Genomic DNA, 22,034 nt, shown 5'->3' on the forward strand with positions numbered 1-22,034 from the left:
ATTCTGTAGTGCAGTTGTGCTTGCTACTAGCCACAAAAAAATGGTACTAGCCCACCTGCCTAAACGTTCAAAAATAAATAAGGTATGGCCTATCTTGTTCCTTCCCTGGCCTTATGTCTTGCAGAGAGAAGAATTTGAATATCCTCACAAGGATATCGCGTCATGACTCAGTCAGCACAACCCTCTGATAGAAAAGTTGCACATAGTGGCCATAAACCCACAGAAACTAAAGCAGCAAGGAGTCCTGTTGCACCTCAGAGATAAAATACCTTCTTTACAGCAATAAGGTTTTGTGGACTAGTGTTCACTTTACCAGGTGCACGGAATGTTATCCATGGGATGGCAGGCACATCTACACAATAGCCAAATTGAAAGGAAATGCAATAAATTCCATGTTGGTTGGGTTAAGTCTTATGTATACAAAACAATTCATTATTATCACAAAAGTGTTGATTTTAAGTCCACAAAAGCTTGCACGATAATAAAGTTCTTGGACTCTTGTAATACATTTAGAGACTATATTTTTGCTGCCACAGGCTAACATGGGTGCTCCTTTGGAAATTGTGGAAGGCACCAGCTAAGCTTCATGGTGAATAATTTCTTTCCTTGGTATCAGTGGTACTTGGTAGTGGTTAGCTTTTGCTGGATTAGTGCCAGCATGTGGGAACTACAGTATACAGTAATAAGGTACATATTCCAGTTATCTAAGCCAAACCATGAATTAGCACAAAAATGTGAGTTTATTGGCTCTTGGAAGACATGATCGCAGCTGCTTTACTCATTTTCACTTGTTTTGTTGTTGTGCTGCACTCAGCTAAGCTTAGTTCTGCCAGACAAACTGCAAGTTGTAACCCTAGGACAAACTTTGGTTACAGTTCGTGGTTAGTCTGGAGAGAGCTAAACCAGAATCCTGAACCTGGATGTCACAGCAAGTCGTAGAATCATAGCAGGAGAAAACAAGCTTGCTTCATTTTCCATGTGACAGCCCTTTAGGTATTTGAAGATGGCTATCATATCTCCTATGGGATGTGGGTGGCGCTGTGGTCTAAACCACTGAGCCTCTTGGGCTTGCCGATCAGAAGGTCAGAGGTTCGAATCCACGTGACGGGGTGAGTTCCCGTTGCTCGGTCCCAGCTCCTGCCAACCTAGCAGTTCAAAAGCACACTAAAAAGTGCAAGTAGATAAATAGGTACCACTCCGGCGGGAAGGTAAACAGCATTTCCGTGTGGTGCTCTGGTTCGATGTTCCATTGTGCCAGAAACGGCTTAGTCGTGCTGGCCACATGACCCAGAAAAACTGTCTGCGGACAAATGCCGGCTCCCTCAGCCTGTAAAGCAAGATGAGCGCCACAACCCCAGAGTTGTCTGTGACTGGACTTAACTGTCAGGAGACCTTTACCTTTATCATATCTCCTCTCTCTCCTGTTTTCCAGGCTAAGCAAGTCAGATCATGGCTTAGCTCAGCAGAAAAGAGGAACAAATTGGTTGCATTCTCCTGTCCAACAGCTTGCATGTTCTCACTAAGCTATAGTTTGGTTTAGCATGATGTGTGAATCAGGCTACTGTGCAGAAAAACCTCTGTTGATATATAATGCAGAAAATTATGCCATTTAGTATCATCATTTCTTTAATAGGAAGGGAGCACAAGCAATTGGAATGCCATTAAAAGTTCCTGGTTCATGAAAGCATTTCATAAAAAGATTTAATACTACTACATAAATGCAAGGCTTTAGAAGTACAAATGCTTCAGTAACTATTTTTTTCTGAGGCCTAGTTGTTAGGTTGCTGATGAATGGGCAAATCTGTGTCTGGACTTGGAGACTGAGGGAGGAATTCAACACCAAGCTGTTAACAAATGTTCCATCTGTGCAGCATATCAGCTTGCCAGATGGAATGATCCCACCTTCCTTCTCCATGTGTTGTTCTGGGTTTCTCCTGCCCCCCCCCCTCCTGAGCTTATTTCAGGGGGTGCACAGGGGGAGTGGAGAAGCCCCTTGTACAAGCAGAAACCCTTGTGTAGAGCTTCAACTGATGGAGTTCATTAGGAGAATCCTGCTCTATATGTCTAGACAAGGCTTAGAACTATCCTCTCTGACACCTTTTGTAACATGTAGGATGTTACTGTATGGAGGGAACAATTAATAGTTATTTATCTGAATATTATAGACTGTAGATATTATAGCTGTGTATAATATAAATAATTTTATAATATAAATATTATAAAATATTATAAAATAATAATACAAATAAGACAGAGTAAAATCATTTTCTTAATTTGGTTACCTCTTTAGTATTTTATTCTTGTTCTTTTTATTATAACAGCTTCTGTAACCTTTGTAAATCAAGAAAACACATTTTTTGAAAAACAAACAAACCCCAAAGTCTCCAAATAAGGAGTCCATACCTGAAATTCAGATAGTGCAGTCTAGGTTTATCGTATCGTCTGCTGCTTTGAGAATTAGGATTATTTTTAGATGTAAGAAGGTAAACAGCAAACAATTTATGTTCAGCTGAGAGTTATGATAATGGCTGAGATATTGTAGAGTACTAGAGATTGCTAGCAGTATGGTGGTGCTAAAGCACACTTCAAAAAATAGCAGTTGTCTCCAGTTGATAGGTCCAGCAAAAGGCAAGCAATGTATAAATACTATTTTCCATCATGAAAATGTCACTGAGCTCTGGTTTGAATATTGTAGGTTACCTTCAACAAAAATGTAGTGTACCTATTCTTGATATACTTGTACATCACTTTACATAAAGCCATTAGTGTGCAAATATTTCTGGAACTGGAGTCCATTACCCTACCCTTTTTCTCTGTGACTTGAAAATTAACCTATTCATTTGCTTCATGGTGTCTTATTTGTTTCCTTACTGTTTGTTTCCTTGTACTTACATAATGATTGACTTTTGAAACTCAGTCAACAGCGTTTAAACTATTCTTTGCCTTAAAAGATGACACACAAGCTGTTGCTTTTTCCAGAATTGATAGCCCTGTTATTAAACACATACACAATGTCTGTCTTGCAATTTTGGTACCAGAATATGAATATTTGAAAAAATTCTATGGAGACTTCAAATTGAAACTAGCCTACCTTCTTAATGCTCAAACAAAGTTGAAAATATCTCTGTCTGAACCATTTAAACTCTGCATCTTCCTTTTTTAGCTGGTCCTGAGATTTAATGGCTTCTCGGGGAAGCTGCAGCTTACTGAATTACTTCAAACAATCTAACTTCCAAGCAAATGGCACAAAAGTGCAGCATACTAACAATGCAGGTGTTGACTTAGCCTGCTGGTTTAATTTTTGTGATTTTTCCTCAAGGTAGATAATCTGTGCAAGTTGTTGGCACAGAGTGCTTGTACTACTTGAGTGGAATAAGCACATAGAAACTTTGAAGGTCTATGCTTGATTTTAATATTCAAACTGAGGCGTGTGTGTTCATTATGGCACTTAGAAATGTTATGTTTAATGCTCCTTTGTTTCACTTTGTGCTGTGGTAGGTAAATAGTATCACTGGGTTTCCTGCACACAGCAGCAGGCAAAGTGTTTGATTGAGAAGTAGGGTGGTGTAGGAGTTGGAAACTTCCATTGGCCCAGTTCTCTGAGGTAATCTGCTACGGTTACCTTGTTCAACCTACATTTTACCAGCCTTAATGCAATCAAGATACGCTATGTCCACAGCATTCCCCTGATCCATCAAACTTGTAACTCCATAAAAAAAGAAGAAATTAGATTTGTTTGGCATGACCTATTTTTAAAAAAACCATGCTGGGTCTTAGTAATCACAGCATCCTTTGCTAAGTGCTCACAGATGGACTGTTTAATTATTTGTTCTAGGACTTTTTCTGGTATCGTTGTCAAGCTCACCAGTCTTAGTTACCCATGTCTTCTCCACACACACTCTTTTTGAAGATGGGGACAACATTTCCCCGCCTCCAGGCTGCAGGGACATCACCTATTCTCCATTAATTCTCAAAGATTATAGACAGAGGCTCTGAGATTAAATCCTCAAGCTCCTTTAGTATCATTGGGAGCAGCTCATTAAGTGCATCAGGTTGTTTACATTCATTTAAAGTAGCTAGGTCTTCCCTCACCACCTCTTTTCCTATCTTGCACTGCAGTTCCCTTATTGCATTGTTTATTCTGTTCTCACCAAGTTCAGCACTGCTTTCCTTTTGGGTGATGCCTCCCACTTTTCTTTCTTGTTGGAATTGTATGCATTTGTGCCTTCAGTATTTCACCTTTAAGAAACTTCCATCCATTTTTGGATTCCCTTAGCTTTGAGTATTTCTGACCATAGGAGTTCACCCAGTAGTTCCTTAAGCTTTTTGAAACTGGTCTTCTTAAAAGTCCAGACTGCATGTGTGACTACACTTAGCTTTCCCTTGCCTCTGCATCACAAAACCCAAGAGGATATGATCACTTCGTCAATTAGATCTTCTCTGTTGGTAAAGGCCAAGTGCAAGATAGATGGCTCCTTTGTTGCTTCTTCCTTCTTCTGGGAAATGAAATTATCAGTGAGGCAAGGGAGGAATTTGTTGGACCTTACATTCTTGGCAGAGTTTGAGTTCCAAAAGATGGGGCAGTTGAAGTCTCCCATGACTCCAATATCTCTCCTTTTAAAGTGTTTGGTAATCTCTTGTTTAGTATGTTGAATATTTGGTAATTTGTCTGGATCTGCTCCACAGTTCCTACTAGGAAAGTGATGGGAAGAATACAAGGTTGTTACCAAAGCCTTCTTACCCAGTAGAAGTACTTCTTGCCCAGTAACAGCCCTTGTGCTGCCTGATGAAATTTCAGAAGTCCATCTACATTTTCAATCTTAAATTATCTTTGGTTGTAAGGGTGAGAGATGAGTTTCATTTTAAAAGAAATGTTACAGAAGAAAGTCATGGAGATATTTACTGTAGTGGTTAAAATGGAAGCTCTGAATTAGAAGACAACATTGGTCTGTTTCAGAGAGAGAGGCTCCTCCAGTAGCGTTGAGACTAAGTAGTATATGTTTACTTGGAGAGTATATCTATTCCTTATTGGGTTTTGGTAGGGGATTAGTGTAATTGAACTGTTCTCTTCTGAACTATAATATTTCCCCACTTCAGCCTTTCAGATACAAATGGATTTGAACTATAGATACTAATGTTGTGTTGCTTGTTGTGGTGCTAGGTAGTGATACACCACATCTGTGGAGAGTTGTAACATTCAAGTGAAATAATTAGTCTTTCTGTCATGTGTCGCTGAAAAGTGTATTTATGAAGATGATTTGGCTACTTTTATTTTTCTCCAACAGAGCACAACTATTTACTTCAGTTGTTTACTTTTATTCTTGTTCTAGTCTGTCTCTCTCCCCCCTAAATAAAATAAACCAGTACTAACTACCAACAGGAATATTAAGCTCTCCTTTTTCCCCTCTTACTCCAGGTCCAGCAAGACTATGAATCTCTGTTCCAAATGCTTTGCTGGTAAGTGGAATGTAAAGGTTTGGTTTTGAGATCTCTCTCTCTCTTCTTTTTAAAATAGGCAATCTAAAGCAGTGTTTCCCAACCGGTGTTCCACGGCACACTAGTGTGCCGTGAGACACCGGCTGGTGTGCCGTGGGAGGGAGGCGGGCGAGTCGGGCGGCGAGAGGCGGGGCGGCGGCGGCGAGCACACGCGGGGCGGCGAGCGAGCGAGCTCCCACATCCCATCGCCGCTCGCTTCGGCCGGCCTACTGGAGGAAGGCGCGAAAACCCGGCGGGCTTTTGGGTGGGCGCCAAGCAAGAAAGGCGGGAAGGCTCTGGTCCCTCCCCTCCCGGCGGGGCTCCCGCACGCACCTTTCTGCGCCGCCGCGTCCCGCCTGAGCAGCAACAGGAGGAGGAGGAGGGAGGCCAGCGCCGGCCGGGTCCCCCGGGGGAGCGGGCGCTCCGGGCTGCTCACCATACCCCGCGGCTCGGGCGCAGCAGCCGGCAGTCCGAATGCATCCCGAGCCGCGCTGCTCTCGCCTTGCCTCCTTCTTCGCGCCTCCTCCCGGCTCGCGCGCCGTCCCTGCGCGGATCCGTCCAGCCTCCGGCCGCCGCCGCCGCCCCCTCCTCTTCCTCTCCTTCCCCCACCCACCAACCCGCACGGCGCGCTCCCACCGCCCCCGATGGGCGCAACCACTTCCGGGTCCGCTGCAGCCGCCCCTTCCCCGCCTCCGGCAGCCGAAAGTCCCCCAGCGGAGCCCGTCTGGCCGCTCCCCCCGCTCCCTGCCCACCTCCCGGTGTTGAGGCGCCCTCTTTCGGGAGGGAAAAAACTTTGACTTTTGTGCGTCCCTCCCGGCGTGACGCTGCGCGCTGACGTCACGGGGCGGGGCTTTAATGGTGGTGTGCCGCGAGATTTTTTTCCGGTAAACAGGTGTGCCGTTGCCCAAAAACGTTTGGGAAACACTGATCTAAAGCACATAGTTGGCATCCCCCTTGGAGTTTATGTGTGGGTGTCTGTTTCTTAGTGTGTGTGCATGAAATCAGATTCTCCTCACTCCGGTGCTTCATTTATTTGCTCAAGTTTGTTGAAACAATCTCCAGTGTGTATAAAAGCAAGAGCCTCTTGCGTACAGGCACCAATCAAGCCTTCACTCAGCAAAGTTTACAGAACTCTGGAATGCCCTTGAACTAGACAACTCCTGTCAAAGCTACTCACATTAAGAGTTCAGATTGCAGTTTTAGAATTTCTAGTTCAATAGAGCAGGCTTTAATTATGTTAATTGGAACTAAGAATTGTGTTTGTAGCTCCAGTACTGGATGGGAAAATATTTCTGTTCCACCTGTAAGTCTCTAGCAATAGAAATATATTTAACTATATTGTCTAATGGTGGAAAATAACTCAATTTCCAACCTACAGCTTTGTTGCCTATAATCTCTTGTCACTATATAAAGTGCTTTTTACCGTGTTTCATTTTGTCCTCTCATAACAGTAGTCACTATTATCCGCGTTTTACAGATGGAGGGCAAAGGCAAAGAGACAGACAGATATTTGCTCAGACGTGTGCAATACTGCAGTTGAGCAAGATTGTGAATTCTGTTCTTGTTGGTCTCATCCAGCCCTCTGACTTCTTTAAGTCTGACCTCTAATTTGGAGCAGAGATTCTTAGTTCCCATGTTCTGCAGCCCTGTAACATTATAATCATATGACCAATGGAAATAAACCATTATAGAATTCTGTGGATTGACATACATAATGTAATATATCTACAAGCTAAGTCACTCTTGGCAAGTCCCATTATGTAAAGTGGGGGAAAGAGTGGTGTAATTTAAAGAGCGGTTGTGAGGATAAATGAATGAGATGAGTATTGTAAAACCTTTGAGTACACAAAATGCATTCTGCAACAGAAGAAAGTAGTAATAGTAGTACCACCAATTGAATGAACAAAGCCCTTTGTTGTGCCTTTGCTGCTTTTAAGTTACTAGGCTGTTGTAACAAAGTGCTCTTGAGATATTTAGCTTTTGCTGCTCTTGTTACAGTATCAGAATTACAAGGTAGCACTATATTAGTAGGAACACTTTTGTCGATAAGTCTATAGTTGAATTTGGTTTTGTAATAACGAGTGTTGATTTTTAGAATGTTGAAGTATTTCAGAGGCATGCACAAGATATCAGCTGTTTCTCAAAGAAATAAAATATGTCAAAGAACCCTGACAGATTAAATATTAGGGTCATTGTTTTGTTTAAAATAGGTAGGAGCAGCAGAGACCATAGATTTCCATTGAGCTATAACCACACTTTTTATCTCTGCAGGAGATAGGCAACTTGGAGTATGCAAAGAGGAACATCCTATAAAACCCCATCACCCAATATTGGATATTTTGTAGCAGAAACCATAAGCCTTAAAAATTTAGCTTTGGAACTAAAGCAAATTTTATGAAATGCACTTAATATTTATTACTATTTATTAAAATACCTCAGTTGGTAGAGCATGAGACTCTTAAGTCTCATGGTCATGGATTCAAGCCCCATGTTGGGGGAAAAGATTCCTTTATTTCAGGGGTTGGACTAGATGACCCTTGAGGTCTCTTCCAGCTGTGATTCTGTGAAATATATATCCCATCCTTCTTCCCAAAGAAGTCCAGGGTGGGTGTAGGCCACAGATGCTTATGCTACAATAAATTTGCCTACCTTTTAAAGCCCTACGGTATTCCTTTTCCGGCAAAACCAGATTCAGACAGACACCATTTTACATGTTGTCCATGTTTACATGTAACAATAAGTTATGAACCTTTACTTAATAAACTCTGCTAGTGTAGACAGCTGGATCACTTCCTATTTGCTAGTGTAGACAGCTGGATCACTTCCTATTTGTTCCTCCCTTCAGGCTAGTGAATAAACAAGCCACAAAAGGGTCAGCTTAGTGCTGTGTCCAAACCCAGGATTGTGGTCTTTTTTTTACACTTATCAGAGAGTTAAGCATAAACGTTTAGTGCAAATATAATGTGGCTGCCTAAATGCCAATTGTGTTCCATCATCATATTGTGTAAGAAGTCCTCTGATAGTATTATGACTGGCATTTTGCCTCTGAGACTTGAAAACAAGTTAATGTAGCACCCTGGGATTTTAGCCAGGCCACTTAAATAAGAAAAATGTTCAACTTTAATACAATGTAGAAGGTTAAAGGAATGCTGGGCTTTACTTCTCATATACTGAAACGCTCTAAAATGGGTATTTTTATAGTGCAATTTTTTCATGTTTACATTTAATTAGAATATTGCAAACTGAATGTATAAAGGAAAACCTGAGAGTTCTTGATTTTCACTTCATTTTCTTTCTCTTTTTTAGAAAAAAGAAATCCACACAATGAAACAGGTTAGTAAACCAACAAAATTAATTGAACTCCTGTAAAACAATTGTGCTATCCATGTCCATTGCACAGCCCAACACCCTTTGCTCCAGATCATAGAAATAAGAATGGAAATATGTAAATGATTAGGTCAAGTGAATTACACAAAAAGTGGTTGTTTTAATCCTTCATACTATTTTTTCCATATTTCACATTTATTGTGATCTCATACATCCTATGGGGTTAGGGAATATGCCTAACTGTCCTGAGGGTTTGCTGTACAGCACTCACGGGACAATCTCTTAAGACTGGAGTAGGTAGGAAAAAGGAGAACTCAGGAAACTGGTTTCAGATTTTTGAAATGGCAAGTAATAAGCGACAAGATCAAAAGCTGCTTGGCAACCCCATTTAACTTGCTGTAAACAGTAGGGGCTCAGTATTCAAATAAAGGAAATAATGTAAAGTTTCACATAGAATTGGCTTAGAGTATTGGTGGCACAGGTGGTAAGGTTTTGATGTCTGGTTGCTGGAAGCCCCTGTTTGAGACCCTTCTCAACACCTACTAAATTGCTTAGTTGTGTCACTTTAATAAGGTCACTGGGCAGCTGGAATGGCAGATCTTCTCGCCATAAACTGCTGACCTAAGAAGTTTACCTATTTTTTGGATAAACTTGCATACTGCCCTTCAGCCATAGTTCTCAGGGTGGTTCCACAACATGAAAATACAAGATAAAAAACACAAAATATATAATAAAAGCAGGAAGAAAAACCAACCAATCCCCACACTCCCCATTAATTCTAATTTATTATGCTCACACAATTATGAAAATAAATCAGAGAATTGCAGTTGATACAGTTTCAGATTAGTGAATTGAACCTAAATCTTTGTCGTTACTCTTTTTACTTTATTGTCTTTTCCTTGTATTCATTGGGCACTATCTGTTTTGCAGAACATGTATTTGTGCTTGTGTAATGGAACTTTCTGAGGTTCCCACAACCCTCCAGAACAGATTTGGGAAGGGCATGGGGTGTGGTGGGGAGATAGGAGTTCTGCTGTTTGAGTGTCGATCTTTATGCTGACACAAGTTAGTTGGATACTGCCCACTGCAGCCTTCAGGTAAATATTTAGTCTTGTTTTGCATTAACTGAAGTACTGAACCTGATAGAGCAATTTGGTTACTACAACAGACACCCTACATAATAGTATGTAGAGACAGGGTGTGTGGAGTGATGGGAAAGTTTTAAATGTGCTGCCTGAGTTACTAAGCAATTGCCCCATACAGGCTCCTTGCATCTTGTAGGTTATCATAAAGGGGAAACAGATAAGAGTGCTATACTCTCCCCACCCCCAATTCTCCAAATCTGGACTCTTTAGCCCAGCTACTTATGATGTGATGAACAACAATAAGGCTGAGAGAAATGTTTCTTTACTTTCCTTTACTCTGAAGGAATGGGAAGCGGAGGGGGACAAGTGGAGATGACAAAAGACTTAAAAGGGAACAGACCTACTGTCTTTCCAAACTATTTCCGAGTCACAGCAGTAGATTCTGAAAAATATGCTAATGTGTTCATTGAAAATATTTTATAAATGTGATGGTTAATTAAGCAGCTTAAAGCTACTGCATCTCCAGCGGATCTTTTCTTTGTCAGTTGTTAATAGATTACACACACACACACACACACACACACACACACACACTTTATCAATGTTTAATTGTTTTTTTAATTTTTTTTTGTTTTTAACAGCTTTTTTTGCTGCAATCCACCTTAGGTCTCTGTCAGGAAGAAAGGCAGGATATAAAGTGGTGTTGTTGTTGTTGCTGCTGCTGCTACTACACCACCAACAACACAGTTTTTTGACCACAGAGTAAGGAGAGGCATTTAAAGTAGAAACTGAGGGCATTCTCAATTTAAAAAGTGACACATTATAAACACTGGAGAAGGGAGAAAGTAGTTTTGTAAGATGATTAAAGGGAGAACAATTCATTTATTGTGCCGTGAACCTTCATAGGCAAGTCTTTCAATTTGTACAAAGCTTCAGTAATTTTTAATGTTTCAGTTTGTGCCTTCTGATGTACAAAATGCTTTGAGATCATTGCCCCTTTCAGTTGCCTTATGAAGTAGATCACTATTGTTGTTGCTCTAAAACATTGGTTTCTGAGGCCTGAGGGATTGTAAGACATTTTTCCAGCGAGTCTATAGTGTGCAGAGATAAAAGCCCCATACCTGATCCACTGGTTGATACTTGATAGCAAGACTTTTTTATCCATACTGCTACATAATAGGAGTATGCATTGCAGCTGCACAGCATGCCCTAAAATAGTAAGCCTGAATAATGTGATTGATTTGCTTTGAGCTACATCATGAAATCTTCCCTTTCGGCCAGCTGTTCTGGCAAGTTAAAATAATATCAAATATAAACAAATTCTACAAGATAGAAGAAAACATTATTGTTGACAGTGGAGCGAGTTTAAATGCTTTATTCCAGAATAGATTTTTATTTTGGCACCTTGGCTTTTTTTATATTAGTTTATGTATGTCTGCGACAAGAAAATAGAATATAACTGTGTGCTAAATGGAATCTCTCCTGTAAAGTGGGTTTACTTAAATCAAAATTGTCTTGGTTTTATCTTCACTATAGGTTTAGAAAACTATAAAAGCTGCTTTAGTGCCCAATCATTATGCTTCAGATTAGTGCTTCACCTCTCTTTGTGGCAGGTTGAAGGACTCAACGTGTCATTTTATGGGCTTATCAAATTGGCTCATTAAGTGACTAAAGGCATCATTCTCTTCTTTAATAGAAGAACTTTGTGCGCTCTTTCATCTCTTCCACCTCACCCTGCCACCTGACTCCTGAATTGTTTTTAGATTCACAGTGCTCCCTGCTGCTGGTACAAGAATCTAGAACTGTGTAGGGCTTTATATTCATCTATCACTTTAACAGGCTCTATTCAAAAACCAAATGTGGGTGTGTTACGGAGATATTGTGAAGCTATTGTTTAACCTACATACAAGCTTGACCCTCTTGGTCCTGGCACTAGAGTCTTAAGTTTCAACAATGCTATCCACTGCAATGCAAATATAGCACAATTTGCCCTGTTAATGTTTCCTTTAGAATTTCCAAATACTGGCAATTTGAATATTTCAGATCTCCCATTCTATATTGAAATTTAGTAGCCGGCTGTCAGCAGAAAGAAATTTCCAGATGCACAATAGTAGAGTAGGACGTGCTTGCATTCCATGAAAGGGGGAGTTGTGCTCTGAGCTGTCTGTTCAAGAACATCCTCTTGTGAATAGGAGGGCTGCAGTACAATTTCTCCTGCATTAAAGCCTGATAGAAGTTGGCACCTCAATTTGTGTTTCTCCATTAGGCCAGTGCTTTGTGGTGTATTTTAACAGCATTCAGGCTTGCCTTTATAGCCGTAGCCTGTTGAGTGTCTAGTGCAAGACTGTTGCTGAAGTCATTCTCCAACTAGCATTGTGAAGCTGGCAGTACTCTGTGTTCCTGTCTGTTTTATACAGAACTGATTTAGCATGCTTTTAAAAATGTTAGCAGCATAACTATTGCTTTAAATGGTAATAAATGTACCCCATAGCTGTATATGTGTAGATAACAGATCTATCTTTCCACTGTTCTCAAAATGTATGTAGGTCTTTAAAATATCCGAAATGCTTACATTATATAGCTGACTTGTTGTGTTTTGCTCACAAATTAACATTTTTAGATCAGGGGAAGGGAACAAGTGGACCTTCAGGTATTGTTGGGCTCCCATTAGCCCCAGGCAGCAATGGCCAGGGATAATGAGAGTTATAGTCTGACAACATCTAGAGGGCGCCACATTACCCATCCCTGTTTTAGATTAACAATTGAGTTACAACAGTGCAGAATGAGAAGTTGAGGGGGGTGAGTATATTCCAAATCTGATGATAAAATCTATTTAAAGTAATACCTCTGGTCATCACATTCGGTTCCCGGATGGATTACAAAATAGAGATAATAAAGCCACACAATAAAAACAGCCAGCAGATAAAACCAGAGCAGTCAGCAAGAGTTTAAAATGCAGGGGGGAAAAGCCTGAGAGACTAAAAAGGGTTTTGCCTAGCACCAAAAATGAAGAAATGTTGGTGCCAAGTAAATGTCCCTGAGGAGGGTGGTGCATTGATTGAGTGCCATAGCCAGAAGGGCTCTCTAGTTGGCATATGCTTCAGGTCTAATAAGGGAGAAGGAGACAGGGTGATATCTTAGGGTTACAGGATATAGGGTTGAAAGCATTCCTTCAACTACTTAGATTCCAACTATTAAAAAGGAGAGTTGGATCCAATTACCCATTCCATGGATGGGTCCCCCTTTATTAACTTCCTTGAGAACCTTTGATATGTCGTTGGAATAGCATATCAATATGGCTTAATCTAGGACATTTTAATTCTGTAAAATGTTACATATTTACTGTTAAATGGTAACTGTTGGATGCTAGCCATCCTAAAGTTCTGAATCCTGCTTTAGCTTTTTGACACTTCCCCATTCTGGTCCTTTGAATGCCTGGCAGACTTCACAAACCATCACTGAAGTTTTGTGGTCAAAGACATATGGAAAGCCTTTCACAAATATATGTGTGTGTGACGCTGTGCATTCTCCTCTGCAATTAAGTGTGTCTGATTTGTGTTATGACTTCGTAATAGTCTCGCTTCATACTTCTTAATATCGTGTTCTCAGTTCTTGACCATTAACCTTGCTCTGCGCAAGGCCTGCTGAAACATCATATCTAATTTAGTCCCCTGTGTGTGCATGTTCTCAGATGACTTAGTTGTGAAGAGACTTTTCTATGTTGACAGTGTGAAGGAAGCTAAGGGCTGGTCAGTATGATTTCTTTAGTTTTTTATTATTATTATTATTATTATTATTATTATTATTATTATTATTATTTTGGTAGCACCTGTTCTCTTGTTGCATGTATGCTGACTGGAGTGGGAGAGAAGGAATCTTCTCTTCTGTCCATGTTTAGCAATTTAGTTGAATTATGGAAAAACTTGTCCTCTGTTTTCTGTATTTGCTCATTTGGAAACCTTGTATAGTTTATAAAGACACTAGTGATTTGTTCCCCAGCCTCCCTGTAGAGTTGGTTCCATATTACAATCTAATTCCACGTCCGTGTCGTGCACTCCTGAGCCGTTAATTTGTACATTTCGATGCAGTTTGTTTCATCGTGTTTTTGTAATCCAAACTGAATGTAACGAGCTGTGTGCTTTTGGGACCTTGCCTTGCCTTGCCAATTAGAACAAGTGGTTACTGAGAGAGAGTATGTTTTAAATAAAACATGGCACCGCTGAGTGGGATTAAAATCCTTTGGGAGTAAAAGGAACAGTTTAACTCTTTCTCTTCAAAAAGGAGACCAACCTATGAGAGAGTGGATTTCAAAATGCCAATAATACATTCCTTTTTTGAAGGGTAGCCAAATTTATCCTTTCTTATTGTCATAACGTTTGTCATTAGAAACATGCATTATTCAGAGTTGTTTGTGGTTTATAGAAATACAGTACAATGCTCCATGTCTTCAAGGCTTCTGCTAATTGATAGCAAGCGGGGTGGGTGGGCGAAAGACAAGAATTACCTAAACACCTTCTTTCTTTATTGCTCTCCCGACTTAGAATGACAAGCAATTAAAATACTAACCTTGATAGACCTAGAATCATTTTGGCCTCCAAGAATTATGGTGAGAAGATTAATTTAACTTGTTGCTGGCATTAATTGGCTTGTAATGAGCACTGGCCTCCTGTGAACACTTTCAAAATAAGAAGGTCATACTGAACTGCTAATAAACCCTGTTATAGGTGGGGTAGGAGGTGGCCCAAGGTGCCATCATTTCAATTCAGTAAGTATACCATTCCCAACAAATTTCTTGACTGTTACATAGTATTGTTTGTCAAGACGGAGATATATATATATCTATACAGGACTTCAGGGGGTGTATCTTCCATGCTGACTTCTTGCAGCCTTGCCAGAGACTAGCCACTGGTGTCTTGTGTACATTATGATTCACCAAAAATAAACTTACCTCTTGAGAATGGTAGAAAGTGTCAAAGAATTACTCAAGGATACACAGAGTAAAATAGAAACCATTTATTTTCTTGTAAGCTCTGTTTACCTCAGGACAAAGTTGTTTCCAGTGAAACAATATGAACCATATTTCTTCTTTACTTCGATAATGGTTAGTAGGTCTTAGGCCTTGCCCTCTTCCCGGAGTTGTTTATCTTCTTCTAAAAGGAAGACACAGGCAGTGTACTTGGAGGCAATGCCTTTTGTGGGTTACCTTTAAAGCACAAAAATGCAGTTCATTTCTGTATAGCCCATCACCCATTGTATTCCTGACATGATTGTGACTGCATCTTTCTTCTTATTTGTTAAACTGTAATGGACACTCCTGGCTTTATGTATAATGTAAAATGATGACCCCAAATGTCATTTACCCACTTCGTTTTAGGGGCCCTATAACACACTATGCACAGGCAAAGCCTGGTTTGTTAGAGTAATGCACACAGGCAAGTACAAATTAAGTCATATTAATTAAAAAACCTGCTTTCTGATCTCTCAAACATTTTTTCTCCATGTGTGGAAGGTGCCTAACTGGAATTCACACGTTTGAGTTCAGATACTGGAATATAAGAAGTACAGTGATACCTCGGGTTACATACGCTTCAGGTTACAGACTCCGCTAACCCAGAAATATTACCTTGGGTTAAGAACTTTGCTTCAGGATGAGAACAGAAATTGTGCTCCATCGGTGTGGCAGCAGCAGGAGGCCCCATTAGCTAAAGTGGTGCTTCAGGTTAAGAACAGTTTCAGGTTAAGTACGGACCTCCGGAATGAATTAAGTACTTAACCCGAGGTACCACTGTAGTGCCTTTGACTGCAACTGGTGTTCATAAGTGATGTACGAAAGACACATTGAGGCCTTTCCTCCAGCTGACCATAGGCATTATTAAGGAATGTAGGTGAAGTGTTGTTTCTTTCTGAGCGTGTTTGTGTGTGAGCGAAGGGGGGGGGGTAGTTTGCAACTTCAGAACAAATATCTAAAATTGTGCTAAAAAGCAGTTACGTAGGAAGGAAACCAGGACACAGGCTTGAGCATTGGCTAATGGATCTCGGCAGCCTACTGCTTTAGGAGATGAGTTGCCAGATGCGCCAATAGTTCACTACACAGTGCATTACACTCTTCAGGTCATGTGCTTGCAAAAGCATGAAAAACTGTTGCCAGGTCAGGGCAGAATCATAGCAGAGCATTTGTCACTTCAGGAATAAAATTTGAATTCCCTGCTTCTGTTTCCCTCTTGTGGTGCTTCTTACAAGAGCAGCAAAACACCTATCTGATAACCTATATCCATTTCCGCTCCCCCCAAAGTGACTGGCTGAGAAATTATCTTGAAGATAATAACCAGGCAGTGGTGCTTTCTGAAGTATATGCTTATAAATCTCCCAATAGTGTGGGCTTAGTTAACAATTTTAATGCAGCTTTTCTGAGCATGTTTGCTATTCATTGTCTTAACTACAAACCTCATTGATGTATTGTGTAGTTTGATCCATAAAGAGAATTTCAGGATCTTTTAAAGATGTTTTTATGCAGCTAGCATCTTAAATTGACTAACTCCCTTAAAAAGAAATATGCAATACTTCACATTCACTAGTCTATGCTTGAAAGCAAGATCCTTCTGAATTTTGTCTTTATTATGCCAATTCTAAAGTTTAGTTACATCAATTATGAATTGATATTATTTAGCCCCATTCCTTTGAATGCACGTTCTCTAATATTGCAATATATCATATATCAAGTATATAGTTAATACTGCCTCTATCTTCTTTCCTGTTCATATCTGGCAAATGTGAGATGTCCAGAATTATACTAACCAATATTAGTTTTTATTACAGTTATGTAACTCCCTTAGCTTCAGTATTGTAGCACACAAGCAGAGACCACCATCTCATGTCTCAGGGAACTCAATTGATCAGTTTATTGTTTGGTTAATAACACTGTCATTTTCTTGGATAGCATAGAGTTAGGCACTTACTAAAAAGAGATCAGTTGCCAAAATAAGGAGCAATGCTCTGTACATGAGTTCCTTCCTAAAAGAGCACTATGAAGGTAGCAGTGCTGTGTCCTCTCTTTAAGAGGGCATACTTGGACCCAGGAGTGCTTAACAACTATTGCCCATGTCATGGAATTTGAATCAAGTAGTATTCATCCTTGCTCATGCCACATCACCAATAATAAAGATTCTGGAATTGGCCCTTCATTACAATTGATGCAGAATTGTTCTTTGATACACAACTAGATTGTGTTGTCTCAGCAATAGTGACTGCATGATAGTTTCATAATACATGTGTGTGTGTTTTGTTAACAACACTATTTCTTTTCAGATTTTGTTGGAAATGCAGGTTTTGACTTTACTTGGTTTTGCTGTTTCATCTTATTGCAGCCTATTTTGATGTCATTAGACTCAATGGAGGACAGTGAAAAGGCTGTGCTTGAATAACCTGATTACACAGATGAATTACTAACTGTTGATTCATTTGCCATTTGCAATCCATGGAAAGGGATAGGATTGCATATTCTGGCAGCGTTATGCAGTGTAAAATGATGTAGCGATATTAAGGCAAGCCGTAGAATATTTATATACATACCAGAAGAAACTATATTTGGTATTAAACTGAGAAGTGGCTAAACTTTACTTTGCCACGTGTTAGCAACCTGATGCGCTGTTGTTGCTGTTTTAATTAAACCTACAGTCTTACCAGATTTCTGGCTGAAATTTTCCAGAAGTAGTTTAATTCAGTGCCCTTCCCTTCAACCACGACTCTGCATTTTTAGGTGTATAAGACACTTTAGAGATTATGACCTTAAAAAAACACCAAAAAGCTCAGAAGCAACATGGGCTGGAAGCTTAGAGTGGAAATAGTTCTAATTAAAGAGCAACATATGGCCTTATTCAAGAGTAAAAAGCTTCTGATAATAGTTCTGAGGGTTTAAAAGTCAAAATTAAATATGCATAGTCGATCAGTTTTTGTTGATTTGCATAATGCATAGCAAGGACTGCTTCACTGTATACATTAGGACTTTCTGTCTAAACACAAAATGTTACAAAATTACTGGCCTTGCTTCAAATACTGAAGACAATTGTATTTTAATGCTTACATTTTTACTTTCTATATTTAGCATGTTTAATTTTAATAATGCCTATAGCCATTGTGTTGGCTCCCACGGATGAAACTTTTATATGCTGACCCTAAAGGCAAGCATGCTTAGGAAGTAATATTGCAGTTTAACTCATATTTAGCGCTACCAGTGGCTTCACAACTACACACATATAAAAGTGATGCATTTCCTACCCAGTATTCTTACGAATGTATCTGTTGGTCCTATCACCCACAGCTGTGTGAATCAGCCCTTTAGCTTTCTGTAGCTTATTATATCTAACTAGTAGTTTTATGCAGCACAAGAGACTCTTCTCAAACATAAATATACCATTAAGAAAATAGGCTTGAGGGCCTTCAGATACTGTTTGACAATTAGATGTTTAGACCCCTATAGTATTTATTTTTAAATGATCCCTTGTTTTTTTCAGAAATGCTGCTTCCAGATGTGTGTGTATAATCAATAACCCTCTTTTTATACCATCAGTGGTTGAAGGCTACTGCTGTTGTCTGATATAAGCACCTCTCTGTGTAACATAACTATAAGCAGTAGACTTTGCTAAGAAGTCATAGTCTACAGTGGTACCTCGGGTTACGGACGCTTCAGGTTACAGACGCTTCAGGTTACAGACTCTGCTAACCCAGAAATAGTGCTTCAGGTTAAGAACTTTGCTTCAGGATGAGAACAGAAATCGTGCTCTGGTGGCACGGCGGCAGCGGGAGGCCCCATTAGCTAAAGTGGTGTCTCAGGTTAAGAACAGTTTCAGGTTAAAAACGGGCCTCTGGAACGAATTAAGTTCCTAACCTGACTGTATACAGTACAGTCGTACCTTGGAAGTCAAACGGAATCTGTTCCGGAAGTCCGTTCGTTTTCCAAAACGTTCGGAAACCAAAGCGTGGCTTCTGATTCCTGCATCCAATTGGAAGCCACGCCGGACGTTCAGCTTCTGAAAATCATTCGAAAACCATAACACTCACTTCTGGGTTTCGATCGTTCAGGAGCCAATTTGTTCAGGAGCCAAGACATTTGAGATCCAAGGTACGGCTGTAGCTGACATTTACTTGATTTTATGATGATCTTGTCCAAGGCTTTCTGCCTTAAATATGTACATACCACACTGAGTTCCTTTCTGAGAGTGGTGTGGCGAAAGCAACCTCTCAGTTCAAGGCAGGCTCTCCAAAAGCATTCATCACCTCTCTTAAAATCTCGCTTCCTCGTCACTTACTTGCATATTTCTTCATTTGCTACATTTGCATCTTACCTTTCCTGCAAGATATTCAAGTGTCTTCCATACTCTCCTGCCCTTCATTTTATCCTCTCAGCAATCATGTGAGGGAGGTCAGGCTAGAAGTGTGTGACTGGTCCAAAGCCACCATGTGAGAGTTTCATGGCTGAGTAGGATTTTGAATCCCTGGCGCAACTTACTCAAAAGCTCCTTAAATCACAGTAATGGGCATGGCACAGCCAAGGGAGGGCAGGGAGGGGCAGCTGCCCCAATCAATAAAACCAATAAAAATACATAGCACTGAGGTTCTGCCCCCACAACAAATTGCTTCCCCCCCAATAAAAGGCCTGCCCCCTAACAAAAATCCTGGCTTACGCCCATGTTGCTCAGTGTAATGATTTTAATCTGATCACCTTTTCCCCCTCTGTGTTTACATTTGAATAAAAAGTAAATAGCACAGTAGTAGTAGGCAGCTTTTCATTCTGGGCACCAAAGAGCCCATCAATCCATCTCACAAACCATCTCACAACAGGTATGCCACCTAGTTATTGCTGTTCTTTCAATTAATGCATAAGGCAAATCTCCTTTCCATCTGGGTTCTTACAGCAGCCTGATACCCCTTTTCTTGTGACCTCACCATGCAATTGATTTGACACTGTCTGATCTGCTAGTGTGAGGCAGGTATGAGATTTCCAAGGGAATTGGGCAAGACCTGGCTCAGAGGGCTTATTGCAGGGAGTGAAAGCAACTGGGGCATCTGGTAGGACTGCTTCTTCCTTTCCCTTCTGAGTTGCAGATGTCTTTTGAACGTGTTTGGAACAGTTCACAGCCAATGAAGACACTGTCCTTTTGCCAGCTGAGGCAAGGTTTATGTTGCCTTAGAGAAGGCTGCTTCTGGCACATACTGTTCTGGTATCTGTTGACAATTAGAAGCTAAAACCTCTGTAGTTGCACTCCAACGGCTTTCTTGGCACTTGGACTAATATTTTTCCTTGATAAAAATGAATTTGTCTCCTGAATTGTACCTGTTGATCTGAAGCAAATGGAAAATGTTCTGCGTGAAGTCTCAACCTTTTACCTTTCTGATTTTTCCTGCTGACTGTAAACTGAAATTATTGTTGTTAAAAGAAATTCTCTCCTGTGTAAGTTAATATTGGATTGTACAGAAAAGGTATTAACAGGCTCTCAGATGTGCCCTGCCCTATTAGCAAGAATATACAGTGATACAAAAATGAATTTGTCAAGAGTTTTATAGCTCTATGATCTATGGTACAATATTAATCCTGCTGCAGTGTTATTAAGTCATTTTTCATCTCCCCTCAAATTAATGTTGACGTTCTATTACTGGAATTGTTCTTGTCCCCAGATTAAAACAAAAAAGGAAAAAAAATCTTCCCTGCTAGAATATTAAAATTAATTGTAGTATAAGCAGGGCATTGCTTGAAGTAGAATCCTCCTACAAAGATTATAGTGTGAATTTATTTCTGTACTTTGTGCTTGCTTTATTGCATGAAGAAATTGCTGTCTCACACCATCAAGGGCATGAGGCATGAGAGTGGTGGAGGACATATTACAAATGTTCAGGTTAAGAGATCTTTTATATTATTGTCCATGTCAGATCTAGGTAACCTAGCTGTTAATACTTTCATCTTTAAAGAACGTAGTGTAAGCAGAGTAACTTTGATTGTGTGTTCGCGCGCCTTCTTTTTACCTTCAAGTTTTCTTAATGTAATGCATATGACAACACACTTTGACTAGAAGAGGGTGGTTGTTGTTGTTTTTTGGCTCTTTTGTTTATTTGCAACTTGATCAGCCTTGCTGTTCAAACATACATTGGCACTGCCATGAAAGCTTGGATTGCACCTTGTTCCAGTAGTGAGATGCATGCCAGTCATCTGAAACTAGATCTATGGCTGGCATCCAAAGAACAACTTTAGGCATGCCTCATGTTTTATTTAAACAGCAGGTCCTTATGCCATAAAACAGATTTTTGAAACTCTCCTCTGGTTCAAAGTGAGTGCTACATGGCATGAAAGCCAAAAGCCCTTTAGACACACACAAGGAGTTGTGCATTACATTTCTTTGGACCTTGGCCTGTGTGAGTATTGTATAGTTACCATCCTATGTTATGTGCCTGTCATGGATGAGAACATTCAGCCCATGGCTGCACATCTGGGTGGTCTTCACGTGAAGTGAATAGAAAGTTAGAAGTGAAGGGAAACCCACCCCAACCTTTATAAGTTGAAGTGAATCTAGACTTGCTACTGTCAGCTACAAGCTGTAGCAAATAGGCTGATGGATGTTGACCTCAGGTCCAACTTAAGTGGCTAGATAGCAGGCCACTTGATCTATTCTTTGCAGATTTTGGAATGTCTTTTTAAATGTGTTTGTCACCTGATTAAAGAAACCTAGATGATTTAATCATTTAATGTATTAAATTTGAAAAAACACAATAGTTGAACAATGAGAAAAAATAAATATTTGTATTTAATTTGACTTTATTTAGAATATTCATTTCCTGCCTTTCAACAAAATTCTTAGGGTAGCTAACACTCAAATACATGAATAAAAATACAAAGAAGGCAAAATATCAAAAATACAGGATAAAAATGCAAATTCCTAGAAATGAAAAGTAGCCTCAAATTCCATGACAAAGATAAACTTTAGGTGGATAATATATTTTAGGCATGGGGGAATGAAAAGCTGTTCAACTGAATCCAAAAAGATATCAAGGAAGATGCTAGGTGAGCCTCCTTGAAGAGGGCATTCCAACCATTAAAAATGTTCTTCCCCAAAGCCACCCGCATTTCACTTGGCAAGGGGGCACATAGAGAAGAGCTCT

At 40.0% G+C, this 22,034-nt stretch overlaps 1 protein-coding gene across 1 annotated transcript in view; it reads left to right on the forward strand.

The window, feature by feature from the left end:
- Positions 1–22,034, forward strand: part of ZFAND3 (zinc finger AN1-type containing 3) — a 131,388-nt gene that overhangs the window by 34,449 nt on the left and 74,905 nt on the right. The window contains exons 2-3 of the mRNA XM_083497227.1: positions 5,417–5,457; positions 8,782–8,808. Coding sequence (XP_083353353.1) covers positions 5,417–5,457; positions 8,782–8,808 — 68 coding nt within the window. The remainder of the gene's footprint in view (positions 1–5,416; positions 5,458–8,781; positions 8,809–22,034) is intronic.

Source organism: Podarcis liolepis, assembly GCF_965112155.1.
Source record: "Podarcis liolepis genome assembly, chromosome: 3".
In the NCBI taxonomy this organism is placed as follows: domain Eukaryota; kingdom Metazoa; phylum Chordata; class Lepidosauria; order Squamata; family Lacertidae; genus Podarcis; species Podarcis liolepis.